Here is a 20,175-nt window from a genome sequence, read left to right on the forward strand (position 1 = left end):
TAGTTACTGTCTACTATAAATACTATTGATATAACATGGTGTGGTTACTGTCTACTATAAATACTATTGATATAACATGGTGTGGTTACTGTCTACTATAAATACTATTGATATAACATGGTGTGGTTACTGTCTACTATAACTACTATTGATATAACATGGTGTGGTTACTGTCCACTATAAATACTATTGACATGGTGTAGTTACTGTCTACTATAACTACTATTGATATAACATGGTGTGGTTACTGTCTACTATAAATACTATTGACATGGTGTGGTTACTGTCCACTATAAATACTATTGACATGGTGTGGTTACTGTCTACTATAAATACTATTGATATAACATGGTGTGGTTACTGTCTACTATAACTACTATTGATATAACATGGTGTGGTTACTGTCCACTATAAATACTATTGACATGGTGTAGTTACTGTCTACTATAACTACTATTGATATAACATGGTGTGGTTACTGTCTACTATAAATACTATTGACGTCCACTATAAATACTATTGATATAACATGGTGTGGTTACTGTCTACTATAAATACTATTGATATAACCTGGTGTGGTTACTGTCTACTATTATAGTAGAGATAAACCAATATTCCTGTTATGAAGAATAAATGACTAATCTTCTGTGAAATTGTAACTTATGTTGTTTGGTTTCTACAGTGGGCTGTTATCCTGACTGAGAATGTCAAGTTTGAGTTGAATGAAAATGGTTCGAATTACATCCTGAGAAGAATAACACTTGATTTATTTGAGATATATTTATTTTATTTCACAGATCTACCAGCGCCTAACATCAAGCCTGGTTCCTCTTCGGTCTTCTAGGAGAGGAAGGTTCGGACGGTGCCCTTGACCAGTCCTCTGCAGATGGGGCATTTCCTCAGAGAGGGAGCACACTCCTTACAGACCACCAGGTGACCACACGGGATGAAGACAATGTTCACCTCCTTGTCCATACACACCTTGCAGGTCCGCTCCTCCTGCAGGCGCCGTAGCTGCTCCTCCATCGGCAGGTCTGGAGGGGAAGAGGGAGAGGAAGAGGAGGAAGAATAGAGATGCAAAGTGAAAAACAACAGTAAACAGGAAGGGAGAGAGGATGCCTCAGCAGTTCAACTGAAATGTGTCTTCCTGAATCAGAGGTGCAGGGGACCAACGTCATCGGCGCCCAGGGAACAGTTGTTGGCTAACTGCCTTGCTCAAAGGCAAAACGGCAGAGTTTTCCACCTTGCTGGCTTGGGGATTTGAATGATGCTGCGCTCCCCCTTGGGGCCATCAGTGATGCGGCGCTCCCCCTTGGGGCCATCAGTGATGCGGCGCTCCCCCTTGGGGCCATCAGTGATGCGGCGCTCCCCCTTGGGGCCATCAGTGATGCGGCGCTCCCCCTTGGGGCCATCAGTGATGCGGCGCTCCCCCTTGGGGCCATCAGTGATGCGGCGCTCCCCCTTGGGGCCATCAGTGATGCGGCGCTCCCCCTTGGGGCCATCAGTGATGCGGCGCTCCCCCTTGGGGCCATCAGAGGTGAACCTACCTGTTTTTGCTTCGTCATTATGATGTCATTGTGGGGTTTGTGATGTCATAATGGGGTATTTTGTGTAGAATGGAGGTGTGTGTGTGTGTGTGTGTGTGTGTGTGTGTGTGTGTGTGTGTGTGTGTGTGTGTGTGTGTGTGTGTGTGTGTGTGTGTGTGTGTGTGTGTGTGTGTGTGTGTATATATATACCTGAGAGATCTTGACTTGGTGATGAGGCTTCGTTTGCCTGGGCTGAAAGGGTCATTGAGAACAAGAATTAAACATAAGTTTGAAATTAAACTGGACTGAGCTGGGTGAAGTGGGACTAACTGGACTGAACTGAGTGAAGTGGGACTAACTGGACTGAACTGAGTGAAGTGGGACTAACTGAACTGGGTGAAGTGGGACTAACTGGACTGAGCTGGGTGAAGTGGGACTAACTGGACTGAGCTGGGTGAAGTGGGACTAACTGGACTGAGATGAGCTGGACTGAGCTGGGTGACTAACTCAACGATACTTTATAACTCAGGCTCAGCATGGCCCTGAGCTGTAAAATAACCTTTCTATACAAGGATGGGTCAATCTGACGGTTTAGTAGGCTGACCTAGATCAGTTGTGTGCCTGACCCCTGATCTACCCACCAATCATTCCCACAGACAAGCTCAGAATGATACAACACATCCCACCATCCTTCCCAAACCTGGAAGGCTGGAGCTGCACACCCCATGACAAGGGGTTAAGGAGCTGAGGATTCCAAAACTAGGGGTTAAGGAGCTGAGGATTCCAAAACTAGGGGTTAAGGAGCTGAGGATTCCAAAACTAGGGGTTAAGGAGCTGAGGATTCCAAAACTAGGGGTTAAGGAGCTGAGGATTCCAAAACTAGGGGTTAAGGAGCTGAGGATTCCAAAACTAGGGGTTAAGGAGCTGAGGATTCCAAAACTAGGGGTTAAGGAGCTGAGGATTCCAAAACTAGGGGTTGAGAGCAGAAGGGACTAGGGGTTAGGGAGCTAGGCATTAGGAAACCAGGGCTTAGGGAGCTAGGGGTCTTAGGAAATTGAGGATTAGGAGCAGAAGAGAGCTAGGAAGTGAAGGGACTAGAAGTTAGGGGACTAGGGCGAGCCACAGTGAGGGATGATCAAGGTGAAGTCTCTAGCAGGTTAGGGTAAGGGGAAAATAAGTTAGGGTAAGAGGTAAGAGTTGAAAGGTCAGAAGTAAGGTTTACCCATAAGGTCTCTGAGCAGGTGGACATCGTTCTTCTGGATCCAGTTCCTGAAGACCTCAGCTGCTGCGTTCCCTTTAGTCAAGACCAAGTCTATCAGTCTGGCTGTCTGCTGCTGAGAGGACTGGCCCTGGAGACCACTGTATTCCTCTCCACCTGAAGAGACAGGGGTCAGAGGTCAGCACCAAGTCTATCAGTCTGGCTGTCTGCTGCTGAGAGGACTGGCCCTGGAGACCACTGTATTCCTCTGCACCTGAAGAGACAGGGGGTTAGAGGTCGGCTGCTGGGAGGACTGGCCCTGGAGACCACTGTATTCCTCTCCACCTGAAGAGACAGGGGTTAGAGGTCTGGGAGGACTGGCCCTGGGGAGGACTGGCCCTGGAGACCACTGTATTCCTCACCTACTGTAGAGGTATCATTACATCAATATAGTACTGGAGTAGTAGCTAGTAGTATATTTGTAATAATATAAAGATATACTGATGGGCGCTCCAGGACCGACTAAACATTAATATTGTAGTAGTAGCAGCTTGTACTATATACCATGCAACTTGTAGTATATACCATGTATATACTACGTCATCAGTATATACCAGACTGATGACGTTCTGTTCCCTGAGGAGGTTCAAGACAGACTCACTCTTCACAACATAAATAATAATATAATATTTGTTAGTACTGTAGTAATATATTAGTAGTATAGACGTACTGATGACATTCTGCTCTCGGAGGAGGTTCAAGACAGACTCACTCTTCACAACATAAATAATAATATAATATTTGTTAGTACTGTAGTAGTATATTAGTAGTATAGACGTACTGATGACATTCTGCTCTCGGAGGTGCTCCAGGACAGACTCAACACTCTTCAGGCGCAGGACCAACGCTGCCTGGTGTCTCTTCAAGAACGAATTACCATCTGGAGAGAGGAGAGACAGGGGAGAGAGCGTTGGCATTCGATTCAGTTGGAGCTGGCACCAGAAGCTTATTAACTGGGCCAAGCCAGAGGACAACAGCTTCTCCCTCAATGTCAGCAAGACAAAAGGGGCTGATCGTGGACTACAGGAAACGGAGGGCAAGAGGACAAGTACATTAGTGTCTAGTTTGAGAAACAGACGCCTCACAAGTCCTCAACTGGCAGCTTCATTAAATAGTACCTGCAAAACACCAGTCTCCACATCAACAGTGAAGAGGCAACTCCGGGATGCCGGCCTTCTAGGCAGAGTACCTTCTAGGTTTTCTAGGCAGAGTTGTCAAGACAAAGCCACATCTCAGACTGGCCAATAAAAAGAAAAGATTAAGATGGGAAAAAGAAAACCCTGTTTTGCGGTTCCTATTTAATTCAGCTGCCAGTTGAGGACTTGTGAGGCGTCTGTTTCTCAAACTAGACACTCTAATGTACTTGTCCTCTTGCTCAGTTGTGCACCGGGGCCTCCCAATCCTCTTTCTATTCTGGTTAGGGACAGTTTACGCTCTTCTGTGAAGGGAGTAGTACACAGCGTTGTACGAGATCTTCAGTTTCTTGGCAATTTCTTGCATGGAATAGCCTTCATTTCTCAGAACAAGAATAGACTGACGAGTTTCAGAAGAAATTTCTTTGTTTCTGGCCATTTTGAGCCTGTAATCGAACCCCCAAATGCTGATGCTCCAGATTCTCAACTAGTCTAAAGGCCAGTTTTATTGCTTCTTTAATCAGAACAACAGTTTTCAGCTTTGCAAAAGGGTTTTCTAATGATCAATTAGCCTTTTAAAATGATAAACTTGGATTAGCTAACACAACGTGCCATTGGAACACAGGAGTGATGGTTGCTGATAATGGGCCTCTGTACTCCTATGTAGATATTCCATTAAAAAACAGCGGTTTGCAGCTACAATAGTCATTTACAACATTAACAACGTCTACACTGTATTTCTGAATGACGATATTTTAATGGACAAAAAAAAGTGTGCTTTTCTTCCAAAAACAGGGAAACTTCGAAGTGACACCAAACTTTTGAACGGTAATGTACATACCTCAATTACCTCATACCCCTGCACGTTGACTTGGTACTCTGTGTGTATATAGAGCCAAGTTATCGTTACTCGTTGTGTATTTATTCAGCTCTTGGTATCCACCCGCTGTGTAAGCATATGACAAATACAATTTGATTTGAACCCTAGAAACAGACGTCTGCTGTACCAGAAGCCATCTCCTCGGTCAGCATCTCTCCTCCTCTACCTCATATCAGCTGTGCCACAAGCCATCTCCTCGGTCAGCATCTCTCCTCCTCTACCTCATATCAGCTGTGCCACAAGCCATCTCCTCGGTCAGCATCTCCCCTCCCTCTCTCCCTCCGCATCTCTCCTCCTCTACCTCATATCACCACAAGCCATCTCCTCGGTCAGCATCTCCTCCCTACCTCATATCAGCTGTGCCACAAGCCATCTCCTCGGTCAGCATCTCCTCCCTCTCCATCTCCCTCCCTCCCATCAGCCGTACCAGAAGCCATCTCCTCGGTCAGCATCTCCCCTCCCTCCCATCAGCCGTACCACAATCTCCCCTCCCTCCCTCTCCTCGGTCAGCATCTTCCCTCCCTAACAGAAGCCATCTCCTCGGTCAGCATCTCCCCTCCCTCCCATCAGCCGTACCAGAAGCCATCTCCTCGTTCAGCATCTCTTTCTCCTCCTCTCTCCTTTGGTCCTCGGCAGACAGCAGGTCTGAGACCAGTTCCTGGACCGTCTTGTAGTTCTCTCCGATGGTCAGGATCTTACTCTGGACCTGTAGATTATAGACACACAAGACTGAGTCCCTCTGCTTAAAACCTCTTGGTGTTAGGGGGCAGTATTTTCATTTTTTGGAGAAAAAAACGTTCCCGTTTTAAACGGGATATTTTGTCAGGAAAAGATGCTAGAATATGCATATAATTGACTAACATTTCCAAAACTGTAAAGATATTGTCTGTGAGTATAACATAACTGATGTTGCAGGCGAAAGCCTGAGAAAAATCCAATCCGGAAGTGCCCCAGGTTTTGAAAGCTCTGCGTTCCAATGCGTCCCTATTCAGCTGTGAATGTACCATCAATGAGCTTACGCTTTCTACGTATTCCCCAAGGTGTCTACAGCATTGTGACGTAGTTTTACGCATCTCTGTTGAAGAATAGCCGTAGGCGGCCACATTGCGTAAGTGGTCACATGGTGGCTCCGAGAGAGATTCTCGCGTAAAATACAGAGGTAGCCATTACTCCAATCGGTCCTACTGAAAAACTAATTGTCCCGATGGATATATTATCGAATAGATATTAGAAAAACACCTTGAGAATGGATTCTAAACAACGTTTGCCATTTTTCTGTCGATATTATGGAGCTAATTTGGAATATTTTTCGGAGTTGTGGTGACCGCAATTTCCGGGCGATTTCTCAGCCAAACGTGAAGAACCAACGGAGCTATTTCGCCTTCAAAAATAATATTTTGGGAAAAAATGAACTTTGGCTGTCTATCTGGGAGTCTCGTGAGTGAAAACATCTGAAGTTCATCAAAGGTAAACGATTTAATTTGATTGCTTTTCTGATTTCCGTGACAAGGTTGCCTGCTGCTAGCAAGGCATAAAGCTATGCTAGGCTATGATAAACTTACACAAATGCTTGTCTAGCATTGGCTGTAAAGCATATTTTGAAAATCTGAGATGACAGGGTGATTAACAAAAGGCTAAGCTGTGTTCCAATATATTTCACTTGTGATTTTCATCAATAGGAAGATTTTCTAGGAAGATTTATGTCCATTGCGTTATGCTAATTAGTGTCAGATGATGACAACGGTCCCGTTCACGGGATGGGGTGTCACCACAGGTTAATGGAAATATACACTGAACAATGATATAAAAACGCAACATGCAACCATTTCAATGATTCTACTGAGTTACAGTTCATATGAGGAAATCAGTCAATTGAAATACATTCATTAGGTCCTAATCTATGGAGGTCACATTGTGACGGCCCTGAATTTTCTGAACCGTCTCAGTGCAGCTCCTTCCAATAGGGCGCTTTCCCTTTAATTCCCAATTAAATAGCCAGTATCAGCTGCGCAAAAGTGGGGTTGTGATGGAGACGTGACTGAGGATGTGTTCAACCCTCAGTTCCCGAAGCTTCTCTATTCCGTTGTTTTGTTGCCGTTAAACGTGTGTTTTGTTGCCTAATAGAGTTTACCCAGGATCGGATCCACTCTTTGCGTCCCTGGACTACACCTCTCCGTTCTTCGTGGCCTTTCTCCGCTGGAGATCTATTGGCGGATTGGATTGTCTGACTGACCGACTGACTACCACCTTTTTGTATACGGTATTTCATTTGTTTGGATGTGATGTATACTGTGATTTGTGTAGTTAGTGGTAGTTGAGGACTTAATTAAGAGTTGATCCGCTTTAAGGTTCTGTGGTAAAGTAATTGTTATATTGATTGTATGTTTAATACTGGGTTTACGCTACACGGAACGAACGGACAAACATCGCGTGACAAAAGTCACTTGAGTTCACTGAACTCCTTTACCGGGCAGGACTCTTTTTAGGCCCGAGGTACAGGACATTTCTGGAGGAACCAGAACTCATTGTGATATTATTATATATGTGTGTAATCATTGTTGTTGCTAATACAACCCACGCAACAGAATATAATTGTTTTTGAAGTTCTTTTCAATGTTTTAAGGGTTTATGAAAAGTTTATTTCCATCCTGACTTTTACATACGTCCTTTGTATTGGTGTAGACTTGACGGACCAGATGGGACTCATTCCCACCCAAACTAAAAGGAGAAACCAATGTTTTCTCTGGTAGGCACAACCTACCTGGCACCCCTATAAATAATAACCTCAAGTCAAAACCGTTACAACATGACTGGGAATACATTCATTAGGTCCTAATCTATGGATGTCACATGACTGGGAATACATTCGGTCCTAATCTTTCACATGACTGGGAATACATTCATTAGGTCCTAATCTATGGATGTCACATGACTGGGAATACATTCAGATCTGCATCTGGGAATACATTCATTAGGTCCTAATCTATGGATGTCACATGACTGGGAATACATTCATTAGGTCCTAATCTATGGATGTCACATGACTGGGAATACAGATCTGCATCTGTTGGTAACAGATACCTTTAAAAGAAATGGTCTCATCACGGTATTTCAGTGCTATTCAAATTGCCATCGATAAAATGCCGTGGTGTTCGTTGTCTGTACCTTATGCCTGCCCATACCATTACCCCACCATGGGCCACTTTATTCACAACGTTGACATCAGCAAACCGCTCGCCCACACGACGCCATACACGTGGTCTGCAGTTATGCGGTCAGTTGGACTTGCTGCCAAATTCTCTAAAACAATGTTGGAGGCGGCTTATGGTAGAGAAATGAATATTAAATTATCTGGCAACAGCTCTGATGGACATTCCTACAGTCAGCATGCCAATTGCATGCTCCCCCAACTTGACACATCTGTGGCATTGTGTTGTGTTGTGTTGTGTGACAAAACTGCACATTTTAGAGTGGCATTTTATTGATATGCCACACCTGTCAAGTGGATGGATTATTTTGTTAAAGGACAAATGCTCACTAACAGGGATGTAAACACATTTGTGCATAGAATTTGAGATATGCTTTCTGTGTGGGAATAAAAAAATAAAAAATAAAAATCGGGGATATTTTATTTCAGTTCATGAAACCAACACTTTACATGTTGTGTTTATATTTTTGTTCAGTGTATTTTTATAGACACACACAGGACAGGGAGTCAATCAGCGTCATGGAATATAATTAGATTATGTACCGTCTGCTTGACCAGGCCACGCTCAAATCCCATCTCTAGAGCCGACACAACCACCGGAGTGTTCATCATCACTGCATCTTCTGACCGCTCCTCACCTGGACCCAGGTTCACCACTAGAGGGAGAGGGGTGAGCGAGAGGGAGAGGGGGAGAGAGGGGGAGAGGGGTGAGCGGGGGAGAGAGAGCGAGGGTGAGTGGGAGAGAGAGAGAGAGAGAGAGAGAGCGGGAGGAGAGAGCGGGAGAGAGAGAGCGGGAGAGAGAGAGCGGGGGAGAGAGAGCGGGAGAGAGAGAGAGAGAGCGGGAGAGAGAGAGAGAGCGGGAGAGAGAGAGAGAGAGAGCGGGAGAGAGAGCGAGAGAGAGAGAGCGGGAGAGAGAGAGGAGAGCGGGGAGAGAGAGAGAGAGCGGGAGAGAGAGAGAGAGCGGGGGAGAGAGGGAGCGGGAGGAGAGAGAGAGAGGGAGAGAGAGGAGAGAGAGGGAGCGGGAGAGAGAGAGAGAGGGAGGGAGAGGGAGGGAGAGAGAGAGCGGGAGAGCGAGAGAGAGCGGAGAGAGAGAGAGAGAGCGGGGAGAGAGAGAGAGCGGGAGAGAGAGAGAGCGGGAGAGAGAGAGAGCGGGAGAGAGAGAGAGAGCGGGAGAGAGAGAGAGCGGGAGAGAGAGAGAGCGGGAGAGAGAGAGAGCGGGAGAGAGAGAGAGCGGGGAGAGAGAGAGAGGGAGAGAGAGCGGGGGAGAGAGAGGGAGCGGGAGAGAGAGGGAGCAGGAGGGAGAGAGAGGGAGAGGAGAGGGAGGGAGAGAGGGAGGGAGGGAGGAGGGAGAGAGGGAGGGAGGGAGCAGGAGAGAGAGAGAGGGAGGGAGGGAGCGAGAGAGAGGAGAGAGGAGAGAGGAGAGCGGGGAAAGAGGGAGGGAGGGAGCAGGAGAGAGAGAGGAGGAGAAGGAGGGAGCGGGAGAGAGAGAGAGGGGAGGGAGAGAGAGCGGGAGAGAGAGGGAGCGGGAGAGAGGGAGGGAGGGAGGGAGGGAGGGAGCAGGAGGGGGGAGGGAGGGTGCGGGAGAGAGAGAGAGAGGGAGGGAGGGAGCGGGAGAGAGAGGGAGGGAGGGAGCAGGGAGAGAGAGGGGCAGGAGGAGGAGGGGGAGGCGGGCGGGAGAGAGAGGGGGGAGAGGAGAGGGAGCGGGAGGGAGAGGGAGGGAGGGAGCAGGGAGAGGAGAGGGAGGGCGGGAGGAGAGAGAGCGGGAGGGAGGGAGGGAGCGGGAGGGATGGAGGGAGGGAGGGGGAGGGAGGGAGGGGGAGGGAGGGAGCGGGTGGGAGGGGGATGGGCGGGAGGGAGGGATGAGAGGGAGGGAGGGGGAGGGAGCGGGTGAGAGAGAGGGAGGTAGGGAGCGGGAGGGAGGGAACTGTTAGCGTTATGGTTGCTGCTATGGAAACTGGTGGTTCCCTTTCAGTGGGTCACTCTTTACAACACAGCTATGGAGAGTGGAGCTCAACCAACCCATAATGAAGAGCTCTAAAATCATCACGCCTGACAAGCCCAATGAAAGGTACTGGAAGCCCTGCTTTCTCCAGGCGATAAAACCGAGGTCCGGGTTAATTCCCGCAATTCTTCCACTCTTCACCTCGCTGAGCAGGTGCTACAACAGTGTGTTCTTCATCCCTGGATGTTGTCAGAGTTTAGTCTGTTTTCCTGTTTTTCCTACAACACCTATTTATTCTTCTGCCTGTTTAGTTAACTTGCTATAAGTAAGGTGGTAAAGTCAGGTGTTCAGTTAATTAGCTGTAAACACACAGCAGCTAGTATATTTAAAAAACTACAATAATAAATTAATATATTAGTAGAATGTTTTGTTATATATTGTCAAGACACCAAGTGTCCAAAAACTTTGTTACTCACATGGTGGGTCCACAAACTCCCTGGAGATGCTGTCCCCATTGGTCAGGAGCTGTAGGGGGAGGAGCCAGGAGAGTTAACTTCATGTTTCGACTGATGTTCAGATCAGTCAGATGGATCTTTATTCACATCACAATGTTCTACCAGACACCTAATCAATACACACCTAATCAATATATGATTGTATAAACAATTCATTGATGTTAGGGTGTATAGACGGTGTATAGACAGGTCATTGATGTTAGGGTGTATAGACGGTGTATAGACAGGTCATTGATGTTAGGGTGTATAGACAGGTCATTGATGTTAGGGTGTATAGATGGTGTATAGACAGATCATTGATGTTAGGGTGTATAGACGGTGTATAGACAGGTCATTGATGTTAGGGTGTATAGACGGTGTATAGACAGGTCATTGATGTTAGGGTGTATAGACAGGTCATTGATGTTAGGGTGTATAGACGGTGTATAGACAGGTCATTGATGTTAGGGTGTATAGACGGTGTATAAACAGGTCATTGATGTTAGGGTGTATAGACAGGTCATTGATGTTAGGGTGTATAGGCGGTGTATAGACAGGTCATTGATGTTAGGGTGTATAGGCGGTGTATAGACAGGTCATTGATGTTAGGGTGTATAGACGATGTATAGACAGGTCATTGATGTTAAGGTGTATAGACAGGTCATTGATGTTAAGGTGTATAGACAGGTCATTGATGTTAAGGTGTATAGACAGGTCATTGATGTTAAGGTGTATAGACAGGTCATTGATGTTAAGGTGTATAGACAGGTCATTGATGTTAGGGTGTATAGACAGGTCATTGATGTTAGGGTGTATAGACAGGTCATTGATGTTAGGGTGTATAGACAGGTCATTGATGTTAGGGTGTATAGACGGTGTATAGACAGGTCATTGATGTTAGGGTGTATAGACGGTGTATAGACAGGTCATTGATGTTAGGGTGTATAGACGGTGTATAGACAGGTCATTGATGTTAGGGTGTATAGACGGTGTATAGACAGGTCATTGATGTTAGGGTGTATAGACTGTGTATAGACAGGTCATTGATGTTAGGGTGTATAGACTGTGTATAAACAGGTCATTGATGTTAGGGTGTATAGACAGGTCATTGATGTTAGGGTGTATAGACGGTGTATAAACAGGTCATTGATGTTAGGGTGTATAGACAGGTCATTGATGTTAGGGTGTATAGATGGTGTATAGACAGGTCATTGATGTTAGGGTGTATAGACGGTGTATAGACAGGTCATTGATGTTAGGGTGTATAGACGGTGTATAGACAGGTCATTGATGTTAGGGTGTATAGACGGTGTATAGACAGGTCATTGATGTTAGGGTGTATAGATGGTGTATAGACAGGTCATTGATGTTAGGGTGTATAGACGGTGTATAGACAGGTCATTGATGTTAGGGTGTATAGACGGTGTATAGACAGGTCATTGATGTTAGGGTGTATAGACGGTGTATAGACAGGTCATTGATGTTAGGGTGTATAGACGGTGTATAGACAGGTCATTGATGTTAGGGTGTATAGACGGTGTATAGACAGGTCATTGATGTTAGGGTGTATAGACGGTGTATAGACAGGTCATTGATGTTAGGGTGTATAGACAGGTCATTGATGTTAAGGTGTATAGACAGGTCATTGATGTTAAGGTGTATAGACAGGTCATTGATGTTAAGGTGTATAGACAGGTCATTGATGTTAAGGTGTATAGACAGGTCATTGATGTTAAGGTGTATAGACAGGTCATTGATGTTAAGGTGTATAGACAGGTCATTGATGTTAGGGTGTATAGACGGTGTATAGACAGGTCATTGATGTTAGGGTGTATAGACAGGTCATTGATGTTAAGGTGTATAGACAGGTCATTGATGTTAAGGTGTATAGACAGGTCATTGATGTTAAGGTGTATAGACAGGTCATTGATGTTAAGGTGTATAGACAGGTCATTGATGTTAAGGTGTATAGACAGGTCATTGATGTTAGGTGTATAGATAGACAGGTCATTGATGTTAGGGTGTATAGACTGTGTAGACAGGTCATTGATGTTAGGGTGTATAGACAGGTCATTGATGTTAGGGTGTATAGACAGGTCATTGATGTTAGGGTGTATAGACAGGTCATTGATGTTAGGGTGTATAGACAGGTCATTGATGTTAGGGTGTATAGACAGGTCATTGATGTTAGGGTGTATAGACGGTGTATAGACAGGTCATTGATGTTAGGGTGTATAGACGGTGTATAGACAGGTCATTGATGTTAGGGTGTATAGACGGTGTATAGACAGGTCATTGATGTTAGGGTGTATAGACGGTGTATAGACAGGTCATTGATGTTAGGGTGTATAGACGGTGTATAGACAGGTCATTGATGTTAGGGTGTATAGACGGTGTATAGACAGGTCATTGATGTTAGGGTGTATAGACGGTGTATAGACAGGTCATTGATGTTAGGGTGTATAGACGGTGTATAGACAGGTCATTGATGTTAGGGTGTATAGACGGTGTATAGACAGGTCATTGATGTTAGGGTGTATAGACGGTGTATAGACAGGTCATTGATGTTAGGGTGTATAGACGGTGTATAGACAGGTCATTGATGTTAGGGTGTATAGACGGTGTATAGACAGGTCATTGATGTTAGGGTGTATAGACAGGTCATTGATGTTAGGGTGTATAGACGGTGTATAGACAGGTCATTGATGTTAGGGTGTATAGACAGGTCATTGATGTTAGGTGTGAATACGGTGTATAGACAGAAGCAGGTGTTACCTGTTCAAAGAGCCGAGGGAAGCGAGCCTGGATCTGATGGACAAACTCCTGACCTTTCTCCTGGAGCAGGTACTGACACCTAGAGGTTAATATATACTGACGGGTTACCATAGTAACATATACTGACAGGTTACCATAGTCACAGTAATATATACTGACACCTAGAGGTTAATATATACTGACGGGTTACCATAGTAACATATACTGACAGGTTACCATAGTCACAGTAACATATACTGACAGGTTACCATAGTCACAGTAATATATACTGACACCTAGAGGTTAATATATACTGACAGGTTACCATAGTCACAGTAATATATACTGACACCTAGAGGTTAATAGATACTGACGGGTTACCATAGTCACGGTAATATATACTGACAGGTTACCATAGTAACATATACTGACAGGTTACTATAGTAACATATACTGACAGGTTACCGTAGTCACAGTAATATATAGACATTGCAGTAATCCATTCTGAGGGTGAGTTGACCAGTTCAGAGAGCTGCCTACTGGCTCAGTCTAGTACTATTTGTTGACCAGTTCAGAGAGCTGCCTACTGGCTCGGTCTAGTACTATTTGTTGACCAGTTCAGAGAGCTGCCTACTGGCTCTGTCTAGTACTATTTGTTGACCTGTGTAGCTCAGTTGGTAGAGCATGGCGCATGTAACGCCAGGGTAGTGGGTTCGATCCCCGGGACCACCCATACGTAGAATGTATGCACACATGACTGTAAGTCGCTTTGGATAAAAGCGTCTGCTAAATGGCATATATTATTATTATTATTATAGTTCAGAGAGCTGACTACTGGCTCGGTCTAGTACTATTTGTTGACCAGTTCAGAGAGCTGCCTACTGGCTCGGTCTAATACTATTTGTTGACCAGTTCAGAGAGCTGCCTACTGGCTCGGTCTAGTACTATTTGTTTACCAGTTCAGAGAGCTGACTACTGGCTCGGTCTAGTACTATTTGTTTACCAGTTCAGAGAGCTGACTACTGGCTCGGTCTAGTACTATTTGTTGACCAGTTCAGAGAGCTGCCTACTGGCTCGGTCTAGTACTATTTGTTTACCAGTTCAGAGAGCTGACTACTGGCTCGGTCTAGTACTATTTGTTTACCAGTTCAGAGAGCTGACTACTGGCTCGGTCTAGTACTATTTGTTGACCAGTTCAGAGAGCTGCCTACTGGCTCGGTCTAGTACTATTTGTTTACCAGTTCAGAGAGCTGACTACTGGCTCGGTCTAGTACTATTTGTTTACCAGTTCAGAGAGCTGACTACTGGCTCGGTCTAGTACTATTTGTTGACCAGTTCAGAGAGCTGACTACTGGCTCGGTCTAGTACTATTTTCCAGTTGTTCAATCAGCTTGTCACTAACACACACGCAATCTGGCAACGCTGTAAGGGGTGGTTACCTAGGGAACCATTTGGCGTGCTCCACCCAGGGGTCGTCACCTGACTCCCAGCATCTCAGACCCCCGTCACAGCAGAAACACTTCACGTCATCATTACGCCCTGCAACACACACACACATCATCATTACACCCTGCAACACACACACACACACCATCATTACGCCCTGCAACACACACACACACACACACACACCATCATCATTACGCCCTGCAACACACACACCATCATTACGCCCTGCAACACACACACACACACCATTATCATGCCCTGCAACACACACACACACCATCATTACGCCCTGCAATATACACACACATCATCATTACGCCCTGCAACACACACACACACACACATCATCATTACACCCTGCAACACACACACACACCATCATTACGCCCTGCAACCCACACACACACCATCATTACGCCCTGCAACACACACACACCATCATTACGCCCTGCAACACACACACACATCATCATCATCATTACGCCCTGCAACACACACACATCATCATCATCATTACGCCCTGCAACACACACACACATCATCATTACACCCTGCAACACACACACACGTCATCATTACGCCCTGCAACACACACACACGTCATCATTACGCCCTGCAACACACACACGTCATCATTACGCCCTGCAACACACACACGTCATCATTACGCCCTGCAACACACACACACACACCATCATTACGCCCTGCAACACACACACACACACACACACACACACCATCATCATTACGCCCTGCAACACACACACCATCATTACGCCCTGCAACACACACACACACCATCATCATTACGCCCTGCAACACACACACACACCATCATCTTTACGCCCTGCAACACACACACACACCATCATCTTTACGCCCTGCAACACACACACACACACACACACACACACACACACACACACACACACACACACACACACACACACACACACACACACACACACACACACCATCATTACGCCCTGCAACACACACACACACCATCATTACGCCCTGCAACACACACACCATCATTACGCCCTGCACACACACACACACCATCATCATTACGCCCTGCACACACACACACACCATCATCTTTACGCCCTGCAACACACACACACACCATCATCTTTACGCCCTGCAACACACACACACACACACACACACACACACACACACACACACACACACACACACACACACACACACACACCATCATTACGCCCTGCAACACACACACACACCATCATTACGCCCTGCAACACACACACACACACACACCATCATCATTACGCCCTGCAACACACACACCATCATTACGCCCTGCAACACACACACACACCATCATCATTACGCCCTGCAACACACACACACACCATCATCTTTACGCCCTGCAACACACACACACACCATCATCTTTACGCCCTGCAACACACACACACACCATCATCTTTACGCCCTGCAACACACACACACACCATCATCTTTACGCCCTGCACACACACACACACACACACACACACACACACACACACACACACACACCATCATTACGCCCTGCAACACACACACACACAATCATTACGCCCTGCACACACACACACACACACCATCATTACGCCCTGCAACACACACACACACACCATCATTACGCCCTGCAACACACACACACACCATCATTACGCCCTGCAACACACACACACACCATCATTACGCCCTGCAACACACACACACCATCATTACGCCCTGCAACACACACACACACACACACACACCATCATCATTACGCCCTGCAACACACACACACACACCATCATTACGCCCTGCAACACACACACACACCATCATTACGCCCTGCAACACACACACACACACACCATCATTACGCCCTGCAACACACACACACACACCATCATTACGCCCTGCAACACACACACACACCATCATCATCATTATGCCCTGCAACACACACACACACAACATCATTACGCCCTGCAACACACACACACACATCATCATTACGCCCTGCAACACACACACACACATCATCATTACGCCCTGCAACACACACACAGGGTCAGATTAGGAGGTACCGCTAAATGTTTGGGTAAAGCCCAGGGGAACAGCAGAAGCTCCAAGGTTCCTCCGATCACAGGAACAGTGTCTATGGGGATACTAACAGGGCATTTTTTGCCAATGACTTACCTGTTAAACAAAAAAAAAGTATAAACTACATGTTAACTAAATGTTATATTGGAATGCAGACGCTGAGTCTCTCTCACCGACGTAGTAGAACCCTGCCTTGGCCAGCTGGTCAGGGCGCACGGGGATACGTAAGGGCCAGTGGACGAAGGTCAGCAACCTCTCCTCACGCTGCTGCATGGCTGGGTTAGACACGTTGCTGAGACCTGGGGGGCCGGGGGGCACCCCTACACCTCTAGCCCCGCCCGCCATGGACACGTTGTCGGCCCGGTCTCCTCTGACGAAGTGACAGTTGGGGTAATGTCTCTGGTGCTCCGACACGGCCCGGTCTCCTGGCTCCCAGTTACTGAGCTAGAGACACACAGAGAGGAACGAGATTCAATCAATCATATCTCTCGCTCTCTGGACAAAGTGACCGGGAAGATTTTCATTTACCCGCCTTTTGAGAAATTTACCAGACCCATATGCATTGGGTGATTCACCCATTAGGAAGTCCACCCACGGTGATCAGAATGACAGAAATCACATCTACATTACAGTAATTCACATTAACAGAACAGTACATTATGGTAATTCACATTAACAGAACATTCACACTATGGTAATTCATACTAACAGAACATTTAGATTATGGTAATTCCCATTAACAGAACATTTAGAATATGGTAATTCCCATTAACAGAACATTTAGAATATGGTAATTCCCATTAACAGAACATTTAGAATACGGTAATTCCCATTAACAGAACATTTAGAATATGGTAATTGACATTAACATACCATTTAGAATATGGTAATTCACGTTAACAGAACATTTAGAATATGGTAATTCACATGAACAGAACATTTAGAAACCGAGTACAGTAAGCTTCTGTGAATTTATTAGGATTGTCCACTGTGTCACAAGATCAAAATGTCAAAACCAGAGTTGTTACTTCTCTTTATCTAGTTTCGGTCTGACTCAGACCCAGCCTGCAATCACACCCTCACAACAGCCCAGGCTTAACAACAATGACTAATATAGACTCAGACCCAGCCTGCAATCACACTCTCACAACAGCCCGGGCTTAACCACAATGACTAATATAGACTCAGACCCAGCCTGCAATCACACCCTCACAACAGCCCGGGCTTAACAACAATGACTAATATAGACTCAGACCCAGCCTGCAACCACACTCTCACAACAGCCCGGGCTTAACCACAATGACTAATATAGACTCAGACCCAGCCTGCAACCACACTCTCACAACAGCCCGGGCTTAACCACAATGACTAATATAGACTCAGACCCAGCCTACAACCACACTCTCACAACAGCCCGGGCTTAACCACAATGACTAATATAGACTCAGACCCAGCCTGCAACCACACTCTCACAACAGCCCGGGCTTAACCACAATGACTAATATAGACTCAGACCCAGCCTGCAACCACACTCTCACAACAGCCCGGGCTTAACCACAATGACTAATATAGACTCAGACCCAGCCTACAACCACACTCTCACAACAGCCAGGGCTTAACCACAATGACTAATATAGACTCAGACCCAGCCTACAACCACACTCTCACAACAGCCCGGGCTTAACCACAATGACTAATATAGACTCAGACCCAGCCTGCAACCACACTCTCACAACAGCCCGGGCTTAACCACAATGACTAATATAGACTCAGACCCAGCCTGCAACCACACTCTCACAACAGCCCGGGCTTAACCACAATGACTAATATAGACTCAGACCCAGCCTACAACCACACTCTCACAACAGCCCGGGCTTAACCACAATGACTAATATAGACTCAGACCCAGCCTGCAACCACACTCTCACAACAGCCAGGGCTTAACCACAATGACTAATATAGATGCTTGTGCACCGTATAGTGGCAGTGTTTTAGATACATAGCAAGTGTCTTATTATAAGGCCTGCAGAAAAACATATGAATCTTAAGGTCCCCTTAATCAATAATGGGGAGGGTCTTTGGAACCCACCTCCTACAGGAGGAATGGGCCAAAATTCACCCAACTTATTGTGGGAAGCTTGTGGAAGGCTACCTGAAAACATTTGACCCAAGTTAAACCATTTAAAAAGGCAATGCTACCAAATACTAATTGAGTGTATGTGAACTTCTGACCCACTGGGAAAGAAATAAAAACTGAAATAGATCATTCTCTCAACGATTATTCTGACATTTCACTTTCTTAAAATAAAGTGGTGATCCTAACTGACCTAAAACATGGAATTTTCTTCGTAACATTGAACAACAAAAAACGTACATTAGTCTAAAAACTATGCAGAAAAATGTATCCATGCTTTTGTTACTTCTAGGTTAGACTACTGCAATGCTCTACTTTACGGCTTCCCTGATAAAGCACTAAATAAACTTCAGTTAGTGCTAAATACGGCTGCTAGAATCCTGACTAGAACCAACAAATTTGATCATATTATTCCAGTGCTAGCCTCCCTACACTGGCTTCCTGATTCAAGGTTTTACTGCTAACCTACAAAGCATTACATGGGCTTGCTCCTACCTACCTTTCTGATTTGGTCCTGCCGTACATACCTACACGTACGCTACGGTCACAAGACGCAGGCCTCCTAATTGTCCCTAGAATTTCTAAGCAAACAGCTGGAGGCTGGGCTTTCTCCTATTGAGCTCCATTTTTATGGAATGGTAGGCTGTGATTCGATGATAAATTAACAGGCACTGCATTGATTATATGCAACACTGGACAAGCTAGTTAAACTAGTAATATCATCAACCATGTGTAGTTAACTAGTGATAATGTGAAGATTGTTCTTTATAAGTTTAATGCTAGCTAGTGGCTCATTGTACCCACAAGGTCATTTTAAAGCTGCACTCGTGTAACAGGTGGTCAGCCTGCAGTAACAGGTGGTCAGCCTGCAGTAACAGGTGGTCAGCCTGCAGTAACAGGTGGTCAGCCTGCAGTAACAGGTGGTCAGCCTGCAGTAACAGGTGGTCAGCCTGCAGTAACAGGTGGTCAGCCTGCAGTAACAGGTGGTCAGCCTGCAGTAACAGGTGGTCAGCCTGCAGTAACAGGTGGTCAGCCTGCAGTAACAGGTGGTCAGCCTGCAGTAACAGGTGGTCAGCCTGCAGTAACAGGTGGTCAGCCTGCAGTAACAGGTGGTCAGCCTGCAGTAACAGGTGGTCAGCCTGCAGTAACAGGTGGTCAGCCTGCAGTAACAGGTGGTCAGCCTGCAGTAACAGGTGGTCAGCCTGCAGTAACAGGTGGTCAGCCTGCAGTAACAGGTGGTCAGCCTGCAGTAACAGGTGGTCAGCCTGCAGTAACAGGTGGT

General features: G+C 46.0%; 1 protein-coding gene across 4 annotated transcripts in view; it reads right to left on the minus strand.

Moving 5' to 3' along the window:
* Positions 1-745: 745 nt before the first annotated feature.
* Positions 746-20,175, minus strand: part of LOC124006988 (baculoviral IAP repeat-containing protein 2-like) — a 33,311-nt gene continuing 13,881 nt past the window's right edge. For 3 of the 4 annotated variants that reach the window (XM_046317209.1, XM_046317208.1, XM_046317210.1), the window contains 10 exons: positions 16,933-17,203; positions 14,635-14,734; positions 13,217-13,295; positions 10,424-10,472; positions 8,549-8,661; positions 5,374-5,503; positions 3,566-3,664; positions 2,749-2,901; positions 1,737-1,778; positions 746-1,034 (listed from right to left, as the gene is read on the minus strand). In XM_046317209.1, the coding sequence (XP_046173165.1) occupies positions 841-1,034; positions 1,737-1,778; positions 2,749-2,901; positions 3,566-3,664; positions 5,374-5,503; positions 8,549-8,661; positions 10,424-10,472; positions 13,217-13,295; positions 14,635-14,734; positions 16,933-17,203 (1,230 nt within the window). In that variant the 3' untranslated portion in view covers positions 746-840. The other variant, XM_046317211.1, reaches the window with a different exon arrangement.

Source organism: Oncorhynchus gorbuscha, linkage group LG20 (genome assembly GCF_021184085.1).
Source record: "Oncorhynchus gorbuscha isolate QuinsamMale2020 ecotype Even-year linkage group LG20, OgorEven_v1.0, whole genome shotgun sequence".
Taxonomy (NCBI): Eukaryota; Metazoa; Chordata; class Actinopteri; order Salmoniformes; family Salmonidae; genus Oncorhynchus; species Oncorhynchus gorbuscha.